The sequence below is a fragment of the Microcebus murinus genome, chromosome 4 (genome assembly GCF_040939455.1).
Source record: "Microcebus murinus isolate Inina chromosome 4, M.murinus_Inina_mat1.0, whole genome shotgun sequence".
Lineage (NCBI taxonomy): Eukaryota > Metazoa > Chordata > Mammalia > Primates > Cheirogaleidae > Microcebus > Microcebus murinus.
The window spans coordinates 77,755,215-77,777,420 of NC_134107.1; the positions used below are offsets into that span (position 1 = coordinate 77,755,215).

The 22,206-nt window shown below is 35.0% G+C and overlaps 2 protein-coding genes across 3 annotated transcripts in view; one reads left to right on the forward strand and one right to left on the reverse strand.

The window, feature by feature from the left end:
- Positions 1-2,043: 2,043 nt before the first annotated feature.
- On the reverse strand, positions 2,044-21,177 carry FAM76B (family with sequence similarity 76 member B). 2 transcript variants are annotated; one of them, XM_012743909.2, is made up of 10 exons: positions 20,082-21,177; positions 19,183-19,247; positions 18,318-18,372; positions 17,082-17,237; positions 14,780-14,976; positions 11,581-11,628; positions 11,309-11,389; positions 10,549-10,681; positions 7,623-7,724; positions 2,044-2,994 (listed from the first exon to the last, which is right to left on the reverse strand). In XM_012743909.2, exons 1-10 carry the CDS (start codon positions 20,166-20,168, stop codon positions 2,905-2,907), a joined length of 1,014 nt encoding a protein of 337 aa, XP_012599363.1. In that variant the 5' UTR covers positions 20,169-21,177; the 3' UTR covers positions 2,044-2,904. The 2 variants fall into 2 exon arrangements, with proteins under 2 accessions (XP_012599363.1, XP_012599362.1); XM_012743908.2 differs by having other exon boundaries at positions 10,549-10,684.
- Positions 21,178-22,206, forward strand: part of CEP57 (centrosomal protein 57) — a 47,452-nt gene continuing 46,423 nt past the window's right edge. The window contains exon 1 of the mRNA XM_012743904.3: positions 21,178-21,437. Coding sequence (XP_012599358.2) covers positions 21,393-21,437 — 45 coding nt within the window. The 5' untranslated portion in view covers positions 21,178-21,392. The remainder of the gene's footprint in view (positions 21,438-22,206) is intronic.

Genomic DNA, 22,206 nt, shown 5'->3' on the forward strand with positions numbered 1-22,206 from the left:
CATCCAGATGGAGGTAATGTCCTCCGACCCATCATATAACCAAAGAGAGAAGGCTATATGATGACAGCAGCAGAGAGATTTTAAGATGCTACACTTCTGACTTTGAAGATGGAGGGCCAATGAGTTCCCAGAATACAAGGAATGCAGCAGTTCTAGAAACTGGAAAAGGCAAGGAAACAGATTCTCCCCTATAGCCTCCAGAAGGAATGAACCCTGCCAACACCTTGACTCCAGCCCAGTGGATCTGATTTTGGACTTCTGGCCTCCAGAACTGTAAGAGAATTAATTTGTGTTGTTTTAAGCCACTAAATTTGTAGGAATTTGTTACAGCAGCAATAGGAAACTAATACAAAGCCTTTGACAAGTTTTTATTGTGAAATATTGGATTTAGAAAAAAGTACAAAATGTCAACAGTCAGATTGTACAAGTACAGTATTTCAATAGTCTATACATGTGAACAGCTTAGCAGGTTCACTGCAGAATGCATATTTAGACCAATATAATCTAAAAAGGACTGCAATATTCACAGGCTATTAATACATAAATAACTTGGAGCCAAATGACCCTCACTGGTAAATGCTAATTAATAGTGGAAAACAGGCTAAGAGCACAATACAGCACACCATAGTATCCCCTTACAGATCCACATTTAAAGAATACCAGCTCATTATGTCAATACACTACAGATCCAGGACTGGGACTCAATTATTAGTTTATACAATTGCAAAAAATTTAAGTTATAAAATAAGATCATGAAGCAAAGAGAGGGTATTTAATTATGACTAAATACTGTGAAGCCACTAAAAGGTTTTAGCCTTGGAATTTACAAAACTTAATTATTTGGACTGCTTATGTTAGCTAACATTAAAATTAAATAATTTTCAATTTTAATGTTAGCTAAAGGGAAGGGCAACTTTCTTTTGTAGCATCTTCAACAAGGTATAAGAACTATTCACAGTAAAACCATAATGACCACTGTGGATTGACAAATGGCTATAAAACAATATAAAACATTATAAATTTTAAAGAAAGGTAACAACTACCTTATGAATTTAGCGAATCCTGCAAACATTAAAATCCGTGTTAAGGCATTATCTATCATGGTTGAGAGTAAATTTAAGATTATTACATAAAGATCTCAAAAATAAACTGGTCTAATTTTTCCAAGATTCTGACTGAATCTTTTACTATGACTTGAAAATAACCTATATTATGCTTCCAAATTGGACAAAGAATTATTTGGTATCACTTTATAATAAACTATAGGAATAGTCTACAGAAACACACATGTTAAAAAGAATTGTTATAATCATGTGCTTAGAAAGCCAATCTTTGATATGATATAATCAATGCTTGTCTTAAAACAAAACCTTCAAAACTGCTATATTTAATAACTGTTTTACTTGAAACAAATTATCTCTGCCCATAAACTCCTAAAAGAAACTCTTTTACTTTACAGTGTTTCTAGCAATGTCTGAGGCTTTAAAATTGCACTAAAATCTGAACCAATATGCGTAGATCAATTCCATTACATGCTGAAAACCACTAGATCAGAATATAATTAGTCATTAACTTCACATAACCTATTCCACCCTACCTTAACCTGTTACAGACAATTTTAAAGACTTTGAGACAATTTACTTATAAATAGTGTCTGAATCTTATAGATTCCAATTTATTCAAAGATAATCACAGACTGGATTAAAAAGTTATTTAATTTTTTCCAGATTTGCCTTAAATTTACAAATTAAGTATCATATACATAAATATTAACTTAGATAACCACACATTATAGGGAAAGCAGATATATCAACCATCATAGAAACATTATAAATTTTAAAGAATTTTTATAAAAAAAAAGCAAAACATGTAACTCATGAAATATGAATATGAAGTCGTATGACATAAAAATAAAATTACTCTATTGGAAGTGACTTAAAGTTATATCTTTGGGGAAGTATTTTGACATAATTAAATGAATTCAATGACGAGCAGCTTCCCTTATCACACAGAAACAAACCACAAAATCTTCTAAAGTCTATATGCATTTTGAGTTAGTTCTTAATGCAACCTCAAACATTTTACTAGCAACTTTGATTTCCTTTTGAAATAGGGTTCTGTACATATTCATTTATATACAAACATTTATTAAACATGATTTTAAAACAAACTATGTACAAAAGATCAGCATTCCTATAAATAAAAACATTAGCTGGCAAAAAGGCACTTGTAAGTAAAAATCTACAGTAGTTTTTACAAAACAAACACATTTTACCTTGAATACTGTACAATAAACATTAATTCCTATACCAATAATGAAAATGCTAGGTTACTAATGTTAATGATGTAACTTTTAAAAACATATTTACATATATTCTTTTCATTTAATAGAAGCACCATGATTCTTTCCTAAATTTATGTTGATGAAAAGTAAAAACACAATTCCCCAAAAACCAGTGTTTACTACTTTTCTTGTTTAAAAGTTTTTGTATTTCTAAATTGAAAACTGTTTATCTCAAATTAGCATAGTGAAGAAAAAACAACACAAAAAAACCCTGCTGCTTTGACTTCTTAAAACCACACCTACTCTATTATTGCATGTTGAGTTTTATAAAGAGCACTACTCATGCACTCCTTTACAACTGTTTAATACTATTGCTGGCAAAAAAGTTCCTGGATATCAAATAATTAAAAAGTTACTTCAAACCAGTTGAAGTTTTATTTGAATGTTTTACAACTTAAAAAATGCTGTATATCCATTACAAAAGTGAATAGGAAACACGCCAATTCATTTGGTGTGCAAAAATATTTTTCCACTACAGAGAATTTTAGGGCTTCACAGAATTCTCCCCCCACCCCCAAATTTACACTGTACGCAGAAACACTAAACAAATAATTGCTTTCTCAAGGAGATGTTAGTATGCTTCCACTTTTGTCAAACTTTTTACCCTTTGACAATGCTGCGACCTGTTTGAGTAGTTCTCTGTTTTTGGCCTGTGGAAGACAAAAATATTCAAGATTAAAAATGTTTGAAACATTATTAAGAGTCATTCTGAAGAACAGTACTTATTTAATACTGTTCTTTCCATTTACATGGCAAAAGACTTTACTGAAACACCAACAAATTAAATGAAAGAGTTGGTACATTTAGGTTCATCTCTTTAAGGCTGAATATGCAAAAGGAAATTCTAGATTGGTTTATTAGCCCCCTTTGTAAATGTTATTATTAACTGTAGTCCAAAGATATAACTGGTTATGAAACAAGGTAACAAAGTGAATCCACTTAAAAGAAGGTTCAGATTTTAAATAGGGAAAAAATGTTTGGCCCTTTATCTTAAAAACATGAAATGGAAACTACAAAAATAAGCTGTATTTTATAATCAATAAAATAAAAAAATGAATCAAGTGTTGATTTGGGAGGAATATTTCCCAGCAAGCTGTATGAGGTCTTTCATTTGATGTTTTCCTTCTTGTAGAACAAGCTAAGAGGTCATTTTGCAAAAAGTACTTGGAATTCATCCATTTGCCAAAGGCACTCTTAATTATACTCAATTTTTTAAAGCACCCATATCAGGACCTGTCCTTTTCTGATCTTATTCTTGTTCCTTTAATTGACATACAGTCATTGGGTGCTGGCTTTGATGTGACCTGAGCAGTTGCCTATCATCACTGTTTTCAATTTCATGAAAACCTGAAATTTTTTTCCTGCAAAGATTCAAAATTTCACTTTGCTAACCTCAACTTAATTTGTACTTCATTATCAAATGTCCCATCCATCAATGACAAAGACATTGTCCTTGAGCCAATATGCTATGACAATCACTAGTTTAGTAAGGAGGAAGGTGTATGTAGGGACCTTCAGTAAATATTTTCATCTTCTAATTGCTTTTGCCACCTTATGCAGTCTCTTAACTGTGGAAACTTAGATAACAAGGCTTCCTATATATATAAATATACTAACACTCAAGCACTTTTGAAGTTTCTGAGCCAAACTGGGGAGAGTGATGAAAATAGTCTAGAACCTGAGCACTGCCCTAAAATTAACAAATTTTAAAAATATATCTTCTGGCTTTTGTTTGAAAACATTTTCCTCTACAGGTTTCAATGTTTTTTATTATCCAGACAAACACTTTTTAATCTCATGCTTCATCTTCTACTTTTAGCTTGGTATGACCAGATAATACCCTGCCTTCTTCTCTGTACTATCTTAAAGTGGTTCCATTTCTCCACCCTTCTCCAATCAAACTTTTCCTAATTAACACCTGTGACCTCCAAAATACAAATATTTTCAGTGCTACCTTATAGGTGCAAATCATTTTTTATGTTCAGCTGCATGATTAATAAGGTTTCTTTATTCAATGGTTATTAAATAACTAAGGCAATAATGAAGAGCTGCAATTTCAAATTCAATATCCATTTTAAACTTTGAAAACTGAAAGAAATGAAAAGAACTATTCTCCCATTAAAACTAAACAGCTTGAGAAACTCAGAGCAAATCAAGTGAGAATGTACCTGGCAGTTAAGGGAAATCAAATAGCACATTCATAATCAACTGGTTTATTACTCAGCTGACCAGTCCTAGTCAGTGTGGTAGCTTAAAATTTGCCTTTAATTATTAATTACATATTATTTAGTTTATTTACTATTTAGTTTAACTACATATTATTTAGTTTATAACTATAATAAGCCCACCGACTAATCAGAAATCTAAGAAACATAAATTTTAAAATACAAATTAATGAAAGGCATAAAAAAGGGTATATTTATAAATCTGCTTCAAAAAGACCTCCGCCCGATCTGTAAATTATTTATATAAAAATGTTTATACTGATACACTAAATGGTTAAAAAGTAAATCTCTAAATTATCTTTTCTCAATTATCAAATTAAAAATTGAGTTTATAATTTTCATATTCTAAGTATAAAATACAAGAATTCAAATATTACATCTTGAAAGCAGTTTTTCCTTTTAATGCAGCTAATTTTCCATCTGCATTTATCATACCCCAATAAATTTACTTGTTAATAAAGAAAAAAGCCTTTAAAATAATGTATCAGTTGTCAAATGGACACAAGTCCAAATGTGTCTTATTCTAATTTGAGTACACTAAAAATGAATTTAATAATGCAATATTTAAATAAATGCACATTTAAATTTTTTATCCTAAAATTACTTCATTTTGCACCCTGAAAAAAATCAATGAAATTATTTAAAAACATTTAGAAATGTTAATCTGAAGAAAAAATATCTGAATTAAGAATTACACAGATCCTGCTTTCAAGTCCTGGCTCTGCCACTTACCTGCTATGTAACCTAGAGTATATTTTCTCATTTGTAAAATAGAAACTACATCAACCACCTCAAAATGAGTTGAAAGAACTAATCAAAAATATAAAAACACTTAGCCTGACACACTGACTGGTACCATACAAGGCATTCAAATGTTAGGCCCCTTTCCTCTTTTAGCCATTTACCTAATTAAAAAGAATTATTTGATATTTTTAGTATTTTACCTAATTTGGGGAGTTTTGGGGGGATATTTTAGACAACTGTTTCTTGTCATGTTCAGTGCTTACTCCCAGGTTTGATAGTTAAAAATATTTTAATAACTAACCGTTAGAGTAACATGAATTTTGTGTTACAGGGTTCATTCCTTATCATATAAAAAAAAATTACTGTTTACTTACCTCAGTAAAGAATCCTACTAGTATCACTGGTTGCTAATGGGAGTGGGGCAAAAATACAGCACTTAGCTGTAACAGAAAGTCTCTAGCCATAACACAAAAGATATAGGGAAATGTTCTGATAAGAACGATGAAATAGAAAATCTGAGTAACATGAGGTGGTGGGAGCTAGAGTAGAACAGGGGAAATCAGAGCTAAACCTGAGTCAGAAAATGAAGCTTTCTATGTCCCTACTTACTGTATAACCACAGTTCCAACTATAAAATGGGTATACCATGTAACTCAGAGCTATTGTAAGGAATAAATAAGATACCATATATAAAATCATGTTGAAAATGTCCTACTTCTATATAAATATTAATTACTCCTATACTATATGAAAAGTCAGCTATCAAGCAAGAGGAGGTAAGCTTAAGATACCAATCAGGCTAAGTCAAAGAGGTTCCCCTGTGCTTGCAACTATGATTTTAACTTCCGAACAGTGGGAAGTACTAAGTTAAATCATGTTTAAGTACCACTCAGTTATTCTGTTATCTCATTCTGAATTTACCTCAGAGCTTTCATTACATAACATTACATGAGAGATCATCAGGTTAAAGATTTTTGTTCTAGGTAATCATTCAGCATTAATAACTGAACGAGAAAAATAATAGTATCATAAAACTAAAAATACTTGCTGGTGGATGAAAAATAATTAATATACAACAAGCCTGGTGTATGATATGGGCAATCTTTCAGGACAGAGGGCAGATGGGCATTTCCATAAATCACCACTTATTTAATAAATTATTTAAATGCCTACTATGTCCCAGGTTCTATGTAGGGTTCCTTTTCAAAGTCATTTGTAATAGTAAGATCAGGGTTAAGACCAGGCAATCTGTACCTTAAATTTTAACAGGTTTCTAAATCCTACTAGACTTAGGCTATTTGCAGAGAAGTATGAAGAATACAAAACCAATAGACAGGAATAGCAAATATCTCTTGGTGTTACAATGTTTAGAAAAAACAGGGCAGTATTAATTCCTTCCTTCCGAAGCTGTACTCTCTCATCAAGTCTTAGTGGTCTGTGCTGGCAACTTTTCTATGCTTTTAAGACTTAAGACTTTTTAATATTAAAAACCCTGTTACTAAAGATTAAGTCTACAAAGGTCAGAATGTAAAAATCAAAGAGAACATGTAATTAATTTAGTGTGGTCTCACTTCAGAATGTATGAAACCTCGATGAGAACAAGCTTTATTAGTAAGGGAATAATCTGCATCTACGATGGATGTTCACCATCTCTGTATGCCAGACATCAGGTACTACCCCCTTTTTGTTATTGTGGGGGCTCTTGAAATCACCACACAGTTATCCTGTGTATTTAAATCCTGCTTAATATACTTTGCAGTATTCTGAGGTTGAGGTGGATCACTACTTGTTGGCATATAGTAGCACCCTTTTAGGCACTTTGCAAACCACAGTACATAGGTTAAGTATACTCTCAGCCTTGCATCACTGCATGCAGCATAAATTTCCACCACTTGAGATCCCTGAGTGTTGGTTTTATACACGCAACACTCTTCCTATTATTTGGAAAGATACAGGAAGAATGATTGCTACTGAAGAGACCCTTATTTTGAACTTAGTATCACTAATTTGATTTTTAATTTTTTTGCATAAGCCTGATGATCAACTGAAGATAATCCAATGATATTTTCCTCTAAAAACTCCAAGTTTAGGCAAAAGTTTTCAGGACTCATGTACTGAATTATCTTTCAAGTGATTTCAAACAACTTTAAATCGGATCAGGACTAAAAACTATTATAAAGTCAAAAAATCAAAACTGAAAGGCACAATATGCACAAAATAAGGACATCAATACCAATCAAAGTCAATGAATGCTATTACCTAAGCTTAGATCTCCTTGTCTAACATTATCCATAAATAATATCATTTACCTGAAGTTGTTCCACAGTTTCTTTGTGAGCTTTTTCCATACTATTCATCTTTGTTCTCAAATTTGACTCTTGGTATTGAAAGTCTGCCTTTAGTTCAGTTAACTGAGAGATTAAAAGAAAACAGATATATGTATACATATGCACACATACACAAATGCATAGCATTTTAAATATCCTTCATAATAAACTCACATTTCATTATAAAAGTAGAAGATGTTAACAGCAGTTTCCTGAGTTTTACAACCTATCTAAAATTTGCTTTGTGAAATGATGAATTCTATCTGCTTTAGTATAAGTTTAATGTTAAGATAATTAATACCTGACCATCAGTATAACATTTGAGAAGCTGCCTTTTTTTCCCCTTAAAAAAAGGTGACTTCACTGGACAAAGAATTTGACAACTGGTACGCCAACAAAAAAACTTAATGGCTAATATCTTGGAAAATGTCTCAATTAAAATGTACTTCATATTAATATAAACATTTGAACTAGTTTCAAGTTAAAATAATCTTTCAATAATAAAAAAAAGTTTCATACTGGGTAACTATAAAGAGGAATGGCACATCAACCAACAGCTGTATTGTTTGTAAAATTTATGTCCAGGATTACATACACAATACTACCTAATCCTTGAGATAAAAATGGAGAACAATGCAGAGATATACAACTAACAGGGAATGAGAAAGGGGGTTAGTATAAAATTTGGGCTAAACTAGACAAATAAAAGAAAAAAATCAGTGGTTTGAAGTAACAAAGAAGGCTATGTGACAATTTTTTTTTTCATACACATAAATGACATACATAAAAGTACAATTATTTCCTGACTTCAAATTAAAAAATAAGTAATATAATTTCATTGTCAGAACCATGCAGAAGCAGCTTCAGGTTATTTTAAAATGTTTTTTCACTTTGTAAGCCAAAGGTTTCCATGTCTTTTTTGTTATTATCTGGTAGGTAGTGAACTGAAAGACATACAATAGCAAAAAGAGAGGAAGTCATGGTATCTTATACTCTTACCTTTCCAAATAAAAACCCTCACTTTGTCAAATTCAAAGTATGACTAAATTCTTTCTCTCTCAACTTTCTGTATTACAAAAGAATTCCTGTTCTTAAATGCCAATTCACACTAAATGAGTTAAGACAATTATTCTATTCACTATACTGTCAGCTGACTCCATTATGAACTTCTTTCTGGAAGATACAGATTGGGTCTTATTGTGTCATCTTTGTAGCTTCATAGCCTAGTATAGTGTCTGGCTCTAGAAGTCACTGAATAACAGTTTATGAAATCAATTAGGAAAATAACTTGGTTGTCTTAGATCTATAAGAAAAAGTTGCAAAAGTGTAACTATTTTAGGTTTACAATTATTATTTTCCTTACAACATTGATAGTTTCAATCCTCAGTTGTTTTCTGAAAAAAAGAGGAACACTAAAAAAGCAGAACTTCAACTAACTGTACTAATACAGAAGAGTTATGTTACAGAGGGAAAAAGAAATCTAAAAAAGTCAATATTCTATAACTTACTACTACTTGTCTTTGAACTCATTGTTATTTTGCAGTAAACTTAGTATTTTATTCCACTTTTTTCAAGGTTAATGCAGATATACCTGGTTTGTGGTTAAAATTTTGTGCAAAGAACAAATCTCCAAAAAAGCTTACTTAAAAAAATGCTATCAATCAAAAAAGAATAAGACAATGATACCCATGACTATCCTATTTTTGTCCTATATGTCAATCCTAATTTTCCATATACTGAATTTGCTTAAGATGAGGTACAAATGTATTGAAATAAAGTCCACTAACCATCAAGGTGTGGGAAAATGTAACATAAAAGTTACTGAATGGCAGAAGCACAAGCCAGCTCAAACTGAAGCACTACTATGGATACTCAGGGATGGATTATTTGTAGCATATTTATAATCATGTCTTTTCCATAATTTTAAAAGAAATGTTTTTAATGTTCTTCTTCTGTAAGATATTTGCTATAGCTCAAACTACATAGTGTGGGACCATAAAACAAGCACAAAAGTAGGTTCTTCCCTTAAAGATGACCAAATATCAATAATAGCCCCTGTGAACACTTATATATGCCAGAAACTGTAGTAAATACTTTGCATCTTCATTTAATCATCACAACCATCCTACAAGATACTACTAATGCTCCCATTTTTAAAATGAGAAAACTGACACCCAAGGAAGTGATAGCACTCACTCAAGGTCACATAGAAAGTGTTAGAATTGGGATTTGAACCTAGGTATGGCTAAATGACTTTAAAATTGTTTCCTGCTCCATGCCTGCCCGCTATTGTGCTATCTTGATTTCACAGCACAAGAAAACCTTAAATCCATAATTCTGTTAATATTCCTCTTTTCACTAGATGGACAACATATTTGATATTCCTCTTGATTGAACTAATAAGCAGAGTCCTAAAAAGTACACTTACCTCCTATAAAATTATTTTAGACACCTACTGCTAATCATTGACTGCCACTCAGCAAATTCCCATACAATTACCTTTCACCAGTTGCTTAATCTGGATTGATATAAGTACATGATCAGTATATTTACTTTCAATAAACATTCTTAAATCACAGGTTTTTAAAAATATTTCATTTGCATCTCATTTTTAAATTAAGATATCAGATCTATTTTAAAATTACTTACTGAAAATTAAGGTTCAGAAATTATTACTATTCTAACTAACTCTCAGTTAATTCTTAGAACTAAAATTTTGAAGACCATTTTTATTTACCTTGATTAGATGATGGCCTAGATTTAAATTCAGGCTTCCGTAATTTGTCTTTATAGAAATCGTGCACAATAAACATTACCAAATTGTTAAAGAAAATCTAATAAAATTTGCAAAGATTAAGCAAGAATCAAGATGTAAATTTTACCAGGCTTCAGTGAACTGTGTTCTTACCTTTTTATCTTTTTCTAAAATGGTTTGGTCTCTTTGCTGTAAGAGACGCTTAAGTGACATCACTTCTTCTTTCAGTTGACTTATAAGGACAAAATTGTCTGTTCCCCCACTATCTGCTGACTGATTTATAGAGCTACTAAAAAGAAAAAAACAAAACACAGTTAAATGAAGTAGAAGGAAAATGAGCAGGTGTTCAAATTGCATAAATTAGACAATTCCACAAACATCCTTAAGGCTAATGCAAAAAAATATGTACCTGACAGAAATGGATGCAACTGGCAAATTACCTTACTAATGGCACACATTACATACACCTGCAGAAATATAATTCAGTATTAGCTTTTAGGGGGTCAATATTTCTAGTGTTAAGCAATAGGCAGCCAATTTGTACAGTAACATCAGCAAACTTTTGGCTAATGAACTAAAACAAAGTCACGCTCATATTTTAAATCTAAAAACATTTTCAAAGCAGGTCAATTTAAAATATCACAATTCGATTTGTGTTTCTTTGAAGAACAAAGATTATGTTCTCTATTCAGATTTGTTTTTTTTTTCCAAAACCCAAACTTATTCCCCAAATAGAACAATATAGTTCAGTGCCACTTTCTTATTGCCAAAATTAATTTTTTTAGCTGATTATGTTTACTCTTCTAGGTGACTCAAAGAAGTCAATGTAGAAAATATATGTTTCTATTCTTTTATCTAGTAATAACTGGCAATCAACCATAATTTTTACAACACTAAAGGAATTCATTTTTACCTATCTCCATTAGATGGCTTAGATTCCAATTTGGGCTTTTTCTTTGGAGTTTCATTCTGAATTGCTGCAGAGGATTTATGGCTGAAATCAAACATTAAATAAGAAAAATTAGAGTAAATAGGGAAGAACCAAATGATAAGTTAGTCTTCTTCCCCTAAAGTATTATGGAACATCACTGATTTTTTTCAAAGCCTAAATAACAAAGTTAAAGGGATATCACATTCACAAAAATACATTTCAAAATACTTCAGAAAATATATTAATGTATTTACCTCTGTTTCCACAGTCCCTGCTCTTGTTCTGGACTTAGATTGCTGATTCTGAAAAATATATAAATAACATCTAATAACATTTATTTAATGTATCTACATTTAACAGCACTCCTTCTCAATGGAATCAAATTGTATGTGTTTATAAGCTTTTATTCAGAGAAAGACATATTTAAATTTTCAGACTAAACTAATTTATACTTAATAAATCACATTCAAATGAGATAAATTCTAATCAAATAACTACTAGCCATTTTAAGTTCAGAAAGGTACAGTGATAGAGACTGAATTTTCTTTTTAATCAGGATCTCCATAATTCTATTTAACACCATAGCAAGGGTGGGGTTTATGAGCAAGAAACTACCATAAAAGGATTCCATAATTATAAAGTCTAGAAATTATTGTACTTTCTACTCTTACTATTTCAGACAGAAAACTTTTATCTTTAAAGTTAAAGCTTTCCTAATAACCCTAAGAGGAGATTTTTCCTTTCAAGTAATTCACATTGCTCAGACTAGTATGTCAAGTAAAACAAGGAAGTATCTTTATTTCTTTGATTCTTTCCTAGTTTTCTTAAGAATCCTATCCAGTCTCCAGATCTCACTCTAGTTAGTAACCTGGAGAAGCCATGCTGAAACTACTGGGAAATTTCATAGTGACAAATGATTTTACTTTTACTTATAATTAATACTATCTCTTTTCCATTTCTCCATAATCGTAATTGCTACCCTATAATTTACTATCAATCCTATCATTTTTCCTATTCTTGCATGTCAATCCTTCACTAACCCCTAGTTTATTCACTCAGCATGTATAGTCTCTCCTATGAACCAGACACCACATATTTATACAATTTATGAGATATGAGAAGACCTGCGACCTTGCGCAAGTTACTAAAAAGCCTTGAGCCTCAGTGCGTTCCCTCGTATGTAGAATGGGTGTAATACACAGCTTATAAGGATATGAGCATTAAATGAGTTACATATGTAAAAGCACTTAGTACAGTGCTAGCAAATACAAAATAGGTATATGTATATATGTTTATGTGTGTATAAAACTTAGTGTTGTTTCGGCTGTAGAAGTTTAATCAAATGTAAAAAACAGACCAAGTTTAAAAATCGCCTATAAATAAATACTAAGTTGGTGAAACAGTAGCTATATTTTATCAACCTGATTTACTCTTTACTTGTGAATGAACTGGCAACCCTACTGAGGAATTCAGTTGTCCTTTTGTTTCTTTTACAAATTTCATGATAAGCATTGGCATGCCATATAAATACATAAGAATTAGCAGCACTAACCAGATCTCAAAGTAAGAACAATCACATTAATAATGATTTATCAGAAACATTTGAATTCCCCTCTTAGCTTTCTGAGAGTTGTCCATTCCTAGATTCAGAATGACCTTAGTGCCACTCCCTCACCAATTATCATCAACTACATTATGTTCCTCATGTTCATTCTGATCTATGGAATTTAAGATAGGGCCCTACAAACTATCTGTTCATCGCATGGTCTATAGTCATCAAATACAATATAGTATTTGTATTTAGGTAACCAAAAGGAAAAAAATCGTTCAGTCAATACTGTCCTCCCCTCATTTTTGAAAACTGTCAATTCTTTCAAAAAGATTAAGTTACTATCAACACAACGTGATCTTCATAAAACATATTCTGATTATGACTGAGTCCTTTCATATCATGCTAAGACAAATTCATCTGTAAAGGATATGGGAAAGAGACATTTAGCTGGGTCTTGGGAGTACATCTGACATATGCCATTATGGTATTGATATATAATTATTTTGTCAGTTTTTTTAAAGGAGGAAACAAAAACAAGAGACATTTATGTTCCTTTGCTCCTTGGGATACTCTGATATAAAGACCACAAGATATCTTCAAAACAGCCAGAAGAGAAGTCACTGCATTGCAGTCTACCACTGTCACACCTGGAAAGTATTACAACGTGGTAGAAGAAAACATCAGTGCCTTCCTCAATAAAACTTCATAATCTGCTTGGTGAGAGCATACAGTTTAGAATCAATCTCGAAAATTAAACACAACTATGTTAAATTCCAAAAATATCATTATGTGTTCCAAAATGTAGTAGGCATCAGTTTTCTGTAAATAAAATTATGTTTTAAGTAACTATCTGAAATTTTAAAGACTCCTAGAAAAATTTAAAAATGGATGGGTATCATGTCCCTGTTTTTTCCATTTTAATTTGTGTGTTTATATGTATTTGTATTTTAACATTGACTTTTCCATGAAGACTAAAATTATATTTCAAAAAGCCCTTTATACTACACACTTAAAGGGTTATGACCACTACTATATAACCTCCCTCGACCTCGAGTCACTTTAAATAATCAAGTATAGTTGACCCTTGAACAACTGTGCGGGTCCACCTATACGTGGATTTTTTCTTTTCCACCAAATGCAGATCAAAATTATAGTATTTGCAGGATATGAAAGCTACATACAGGAAGGGTCAATTTTTCATGTATCCAAGTTTCACAAGGCTGACAGTGGAACTTGAGTATGTGCAGACTTTGGTATACTATGCAGGTAGTCCTGGAACCAATCCCCCACATATACTGAAGGATGACTATAGTCATCTGTATTTGAACAGAGTTCCTAATTATATGTTTTTTTAAAAAAGCTAAATACCACTAGTTAAAAATACTATTTCTCACATTTTGAGGACCTCCAAGATTAAGAATGCTTCCATCATGGTAACAAATGATAGTGTTATAATCTGTTTCCCAAAAGGCTAAATGTATATTTCCCTGTCACTAGTTTAAATTTGTTTTTACTGAAACAAATTAATGACAACTGAGGTAAATATAATTTTTACAAGTAAAATCCTAACAATTATTAAAACAAAAAAAGAATATTGAGGCTTTTGATAACTTAAATAATTGAATTATTAACTCTGAAGTACTTGTATTTTGACTTCATGATATGATACTTTTATACATTAATTCTCTAAATGTCCTATCTTTATTAATTATGGTAAATAGCTAAACACATTCCATGGGTCTTACACACTGATTAAAATGAGGTCTTAGACATTTAAGAAGCTTACCATATACAATGGAAACTAGACTAGCACATAGTCAATATTTGTAAGATGTAAACACCAATAAATGACATTAAAATGCCAAGAAGGATTTTAGAAAATATGATTTCAAATTACTTACTTGTGATGGCTACTACTGTGACGATGGTGGTGATGATGATGATGGTGATGATGTTTTGCATGATGCTGGTCTTTATCAGTTAGAGAAGAAGATGAATTTGAATGTGAAGATCCCAGGCTCTTCCTTTGTTCTTTTGTCTTTTGTAAAACTCTCTTATATGATAAAGTACAGAGCCAGCATAGTAACTTTCCATCAACCTTTTAAGAAAATATTTTTATTAGATTAAACATACCCATAAACTGGCTGTAAGTGAAACCAGGTAAAATAAATTGCTCATCTTTCAGTTATTATATCATACACACAGGCACACATGCATGATGCATGCACACACACATTCACAGATTTTTGCAAAATGGAAAATTAAACTTTTCTGAAACTTGGAAAAATGCCTGCTTGGATGATTATTATATAATTGGTGATGATATATGGACCTCCATTAGCTTTAAGCCATTTTAATTTGAAAAGAAAAACATGTTACCTTTTTTTGTATTGCTAGAAAATAAGTATAAATTGGTATACTTCCAAGAAATATCGCTTGAATTCTTAAATCACTATGTAATTACTAAAATGATAAAGTATTTCCAACTACAATAAGTACTGTAAATTTATAGGAGAGCCTTAATGACATACATAGTTGGTTATCATTATTAGAATTTTATATTTGTAAATTCCCTACTTATTAATATCTGTAACCCTAAAAATGAAGACTTGCAGCGCTTTTCTGGCCATTTGCACATATGCAGAGTGGTGAAAAATATGTGTCACATGTTGCAAGCTGAAGTGGAACACAGTGACACTCTGCCCTCTTTGTTTTAGCTCTCAGACAAGTATCCTTTTCAGTCCATTTAGTGCCATGTTTTTCAAGTTTCTGTGCTTTTTGTTGGTGATTTTGATGTTTAACATGGTCCCAAAGAGTAGCGCTGAAGTGATGTTTATGGTCCCTAAGTTCAAAAAGGCTATAATGTGCCTTATGGAGAAAATATGTGTATCAGATAAGCTTCATTCAGGCATCATTAGTGCTGTGGCCCATGAGTTCAATTAAATTAATTGACAGTATGGTAAATGAGGTATCTTTAAACAGAAACACACAAAAAATAAGGTTATGTATTGATCAACTGACCAACACATTATCAGAGGCAAGAACCTAATCATGTATTTCCCTTAGGGACAATGGTTCAATATAGTAGTCCCCTCTTATCCACAGTTTCAGTTTCTCATGGTCAACCTCAGTCTGAAACTATTACATATTAACACAATAAGATATTTTCAGAGAGAGACCACATTCACATCACTTTTATTATAGTATATTGTTATAATTGTTCTATTTTGTTACCAGTTATTGTTAATCTATTACTGTGCCTAACTTGTAAATTAAACTTTATTATAAGCCTGTATGCACAGGGAAAAAATACAATATATACAAAGTTCATTACTATCCCCACTTTCAGGCATCCACTGGGGGTCGTGGAAAGAAGATATCCTGGAAGGATAAGGGGGGAATACTGCATTTACTAATTCAGTGTTTGTGGCAACTTTATAGAGCATAACTTCCTTAAATACCAAGAATCAATTGTAAGAGTGCCTAAGGAGAGAGAAAGAGACTACTTTCCAAAATTACTAAGACTAAACCTGTAAAATAAAATCAAGTTTTCTGTCTTCTGTTTGCTCACACAAGAAGTGCTGGAGGGACATGTCTTATAACTAGGGTACATACATTGCTGTGGGAGGACCTGGGGGAGCCCCTCAAAGAGATAGTCATCCTCCAAATCAACTGAAACTGATAGACAACAGGAGGCCTGTGTGAATGCTGATCAGCAGAGGAATGCCACATGCATACACATACTTATTAAGTCACTGTAGGTAGAGAAAAACAAACAACGGTTTCAAATATATGCCCATATCAAAAGGCACAAGACTAACTTTGAATTTTATGTGCTAAGGTGCCATTAGGTATTTTTTCACACCAGCAACTTCAAGTAACCAACAAAAGGGTAAACAGGTGAAAAGATTTATCTAACAGCAATTAGTCAAATCTCCTGATTAAATGAGGAATAACCAAATAATATGGAATAGCCATCACAGAATATTTTTTAAAGTACAATAATCCTACTTGATCAACATTAATCTATGTAACATGCAAATAAGAAAAAACTCACTCACTATACCTGCACTTTCATCTAACTATCTGCTTTTAGGGACGCAAAGAATAGATGTCTCAGCACTATATTAATTATAATAACTTACAACTTGTTTGGTATTTTATTTACTTTCCAAATGATGTCATAACATAAATCAAACATACCTTTCTTCTTCCTTCTTCCTTCCGATCAAAAGCACACTGTTGTTTGCACTGTTCACAGGTCTGAGGTGGTCCATATTTTTTTTCCGAATTTGTGCAACGCTGACACTTGGTACCAATAAACGCTGCAATTATGTTACAGTACTGACAAGGCTTGGGCTGAAAAAGATATACATTTCCTTTCAGACTTTTAAAATATTAAAAATTTGCTACATAAAACATAACCAGTATTACACACATACCTGTAGAATTAAGAAAAGTGATAGGTAAAAAATTTTTTTTCTGTCAAGTATGTTGCTCTGTATACACAATGACATTCATCATGCTTCTATTCACTCAACAAGTATCTATTTCTAGAGTCATGACACTCACTGTTACTCTATTAGAATATTTAAATGAAAAATAATGACAAATATATGTGTGATTTCCATAGTATGTCATATAATACAAAAACTACACATGAAAAAGTTCTCCAAGAATGAAAATAAAAGTACACATGGATTAAAATATCTCATATATCCAGAATTTAGGAAATGAACTTCTATTAACTTAACATCTTGGTTAGTTTAATAACCATATCACTTATTCAAGAAACATTTAACTTTTCATCATAAACAGATACAGACCATATAAGGAATATATAATACAGGTGAGTTTTCAACTTAAAAAAATTGGCACAAGCATATTCAACATAAACTCTAACACAAATACCTTGATTTTCTTTCATATTCAAAAGACAATTCAAGATAGTATAGAGCCTTAAGGTCAGCACTTTGAACAATATTATTAATAAATAATATTGGTATTATATACCAATAATGACTGTAATATACATGTAAAACAATTTGTCCTAGGACAGTGTCATGACTTGTGTGAATAAATATCTAAATTGTACTGCTACATAAAAATAATTTCGAAGGGGGGGGGTTCCAAAGGTGGGGAGGGACTGATTCTGTAAGCCTTATGGATAAGTAGGTTCTCCATAACCAAGGGTTTGCTGTAATTTTTTTAAAAGTTTCATACATTTCACCTTGAAATTCTACATACATAATTTCACTATTTTTAAATGCTGTCACCTTCCCATTAAACCATCTACAGAAACTTTCTTTTATAAAAAATGTTGATGTGTTGAAATATTTAAGAACATAACAATACATATTTTTTTAAAGGTCCAGCTTTGTGAAAAATATTATCTGACCATTAATAGAAACATCCAATGAAAATATAAGACAAACTTACTGTCCCAAATTGCTTCACATTTTGAGCACACTTCTTACAAATTGTGTTGGTTTTGCTGAAAGAGAAATTGAATATAGATGATCACATTTATGTAGCCTTCTGTAGCACAATGTTGAACTAAAGTCAAACTTACTCTAATACAAACCAAGGAATTTTTCAAAAATACAAATATAAGAATCTTTTCAGGACTGTTTTAACCTGAATTTACTTCTCTGACCATTAACTTAAGACAAATGTTTTAGACATTTTTACTGTGTATTTTCTTTTGTAAAAGAGACAAAACAAAAAAATCCTAATGTTTCCTATCTAGTTCCAAAATCTCCACACTCGCCACTATTAATGTACAGCATTACACATCAGTGCCTACCTAACCTTCCACTCAGCCATTCTCATTATTATGCCCTGACTTACTTATGAAAACATTATTTGTTCTTCTCTTAGGCTATTTTCTGTGTGTGCTCCCAGAGTGGAATCACCTGTTTTAAAAAGTATGTGCTATTCTACGAGATCTCACCCTTGGAAGGCAGTTGGTAACACTACAGACTTTACCTCAGGTCCATTAAGGTTTTACCATTTTTTCATAGCTTAATCGTAACTTTATTTTTGCATTTTCAATAGCAAGGCTGTACATCTTTCACAAAATAATTTATTCTCTATTTCATCACAGGCAGACCCAAGTCTAGTTGTAAAATAACCACTATTTGGCAACATTCTCTCTCCCACCATACATGAAAGGTTTACAATTTAAAATTTCAGAGGCTAGACCATTTTACAAAAATAATATAAATATGCGACTACAACCCCCAAGTGTTCCTTACAGACAACAGCTTGTCTTTAACAATCAAAAACTGTTCGGTATACAAACCTCTCTTGTTGAAATTCTGATCTGCAGTAGGTACATTTTACAATAGGATGCGCAATCCGACATTCCTGCAATAAGACAATACATTAGTCAGTGTGTATCTCAAAGTTCCAAATCTCACTTTTCTGGTAGGAAATTATTACCAAACCTAGTCAAATGTCTAAAACGCATCAATAACCTGGCCCCCAACGTAAACAATCGGAGGATCTATGTAAGTGGCCAATCACAGTATAATTCCCTATGGAAGGCATAGGTGTCTTTGTCTTTATTAGATTGGGGGGGGTTATTACAGATAAATTAAGAAAGCTGTCAGGGCCGATTTCAAAGATTGGTTAAATGTGAAACTACTTATTATTTTGCACCGTTGCTCACAGACAGCATCCCGGCTTTAATGGGATGGGAGGAGCTCCAAATCATAGAGCATTCTGTTCCCAAACCAGTCGCTTCGCTTTCCTGGACAGGGAAGAAGGATGCCATCAGCTTTGCGGCTTCGGGTTCCTAGCAAGAAAGTGCAAACACCGTCCCCTGCCCTCCTGGTGGAAGGAGAGGACAGACCAGGCAGAAAACTGAGATGAAAACATCTCCACCTCAGGGTCTCTGCGGCATAGACAGGTGGCTGCCTCACTCAGCCCCACCCCTGAGACCCCCGGACGCTGAAGGGGCCCGGCCCCCTCCTGGGCCGCCTGGAAGAAGGCAGGATTCTGTCTCCCTCTCAGGGGCCTTCCCCAGTTGATGCCCAGGCCCTCGGAAAAAGGGGTCCCCGGATGGGGAGGCGAGGGCTCCAGACTCCCAAACCCCTGAGGCGCCGGGAAAGAGAGAAGGGCTGCGGAGCAGCGGACACCCAGCCCCCTCGGGTTACGGCCGAGGACACCCAGCCCGCCCGCCGCCCGGCACCTACAGACCTTGCAGAGCTGCTGGCCCTGGGAGAGCTCCTCGAAGGGATAGCGCTGGGTACACTTGGTGCAGGCATACAGGGCCGAGGCCGCCATCCTGCTCCTCAGTCTCCTCCTCCGCCGCCGCCCGCTCCGAGGCGGAGCCCTACGGGGAACTCGAGAGCCGCCGCCGCCCGGGCCGCGGGCTCCTCCTCCTCCTCCCCCTCCCCCTGCCTCGCGCCCACCAGGGCCTCGCCGCCAGAGCCCAAGGCCCCGCGGACGACGCCGCCGTCTCCCTCCGCCTCCACTTCCGCCCCAGCCCACCCAGTGACGCCGTCCCAGCCGCTCCCGCTTAGGCCCCGATAGTGGCGGAGGGAGACGAAGCGGATAGTTGGTGGCAGTTTAGCTGCGCGGCCGCGGATCCGCTTCCTTCTCGGCCTCCCTTCCCCACCCCTGATTGGCTGCGGAGGCTATCGCGTCACTCGGTCACTCCGCCCAACCCCGAAGTCTGGCTACGCACGGAGCGCCCACAAAAGGAGGATGTCACTGGCCAATGACAATCCGATGCCCTCAGCGCGCGAAATCTGCTTTAAACCCGCCCCGCCTAAAGGGCCTGGTCGCGGCCGGTTCTAGCAGCCAGGCCCAGGTTTGGTGAGAGTGCCCCAATCCAATTGGGCAAATGTTCGCGAAAGGTTCGCTCTCTGCCGCTACTTTTTTCCCCTTGACTTCTATTGGACCAAATCATTAAGCCCCTCCTAATCGTATTTGTTATTGGCTGAAAGGTAAGTATTTCACCTGGAGAGGCGTCCCCAAGTCAAACTCACGCTCTCTCCAGCATTTAGTCCGAATGAACCGATGGAGTGTCTGAACTTCGCATTCGCTTTTATTCTATTTCAGTCATTCCACTCAGTTGCCACTGGCGACAACACTACCCCGCGCCCCCATCTCCTCCTCGAGATGTCCCGCCCCTCCGTAGAATCCCCTCGGAGCCGACTGGCTGCCCGCAGCTTTGTCGACCCCCAGCAGGCTCAGCTGCGCGCTACCTTGTGACGTCACCGGGGGAAGAGGCGGGTTCTCTCCCACTACAGGAAGACGTCTGCTTTTTGATTGGCTAGGGAAGACGTCCGTTAGGACGTGTGGCCCTCTCTGTGCTCGGTGAGCGTGGGCGTCCCTGAGGGAGAGTGTGGCAGGGGTTTCTAAACCCGGTACCAACACCCCTGCCCCTTCCATCCGGGGTTGGGCTTAGGGTCGCCCCTGGTGGGCGGCTCCCAAGTCTAGAATAAGAGCACAAGAACCCTAGACCGCCCCGGAGCAGCGAGGTACCCCTGGGCAGGCAGAAAGATGGCGACAGCGTCGGTCTCAGCGGCTTCTGGTTCTCAGTTCTCGGTAAGCAGTTGACGTTCCCAGCGCCTCTTGGCGTTTCCTCACATTTCAGTGCGCTCGTCAGTCCAACCTGTGGCCCCATCCTGGAGGACGATGAGGGAGCACCCGCCTAAATCGGCTCGCACCACCCCTGGCTTCCGCTCACTGCTCTGTCGAGGCTGCATCCTTCTGGCTTGCAGTGAAACTGGCTTGGCCCGTTGCATTCCCCATCCTTCATTCACGTCTTGGCATAGTAGGCCAGGTTGCTGCACATTGCCAAAGCTGGGGTGCAATAACTGTACCCACTTGCTGGTCTGAGAAAACATAGCTCCTCTGGTCACGTGGGTGTAACGGCCCCTCTTGGAAACTGGCCAAGACCAGGTAGGCGCGCTCGTCTCCTGGTAGACATCTGTTAGTCGTCTGCAGTCTCTCGAGCATTCTAGTCATTGCTTGTGCTGTTTCCTTTACCTGCAGTGCCTCCCCTTCCCATCCTCTCATTAACTTCGTTGCATGATCCTAGTAGCCAGAGCGCGTGCTTTCCATAGTATTATTAAGACTGTAATGTGGAAATGTCGTTTTGGAGTGGCGGCCAAGGGAACTGGTCTTAAATATTTGTTTTTGCCTCCGCAAGAGTCCCCAGCCAGTTTAGTCACTGGTATTTATCAAATTATAGTGTCGAACGCTTAGTGTTTTGGGAACTGCGGTATTGAGAAGAGATAGGATACTCTTAATCCTATCTCTTTAAGCTGAGTTTAGCACAATAAATATATGTGATTGTTTATTTAACACTTTG

Bases quoted from the DNA above. Each gene is read 5' to 3' on its own strand.
- FAM76B (XM_012743908.2), bottom strand. From the start codon at position 20,168: ATGGCGGCCTCGGCCCTGTATGCCTGCACCAAGTGTACCCAGCGCTAT. The intron at 17,238-18,317 runs GTAAGTTTGTCT...TATCTTTTTCAG, and splicing joins ATGTGAAGCAATTTGGGACA to CCCAAGCCTTGTCAGTACTG. The intron at 7,725-10,548 runs GTAAGAACACAG...TTAATCTCTCAG, and splicing joins TTTTAGAAAAAGATAAAAAG to TTAACTGAACTAAAGGCAGA.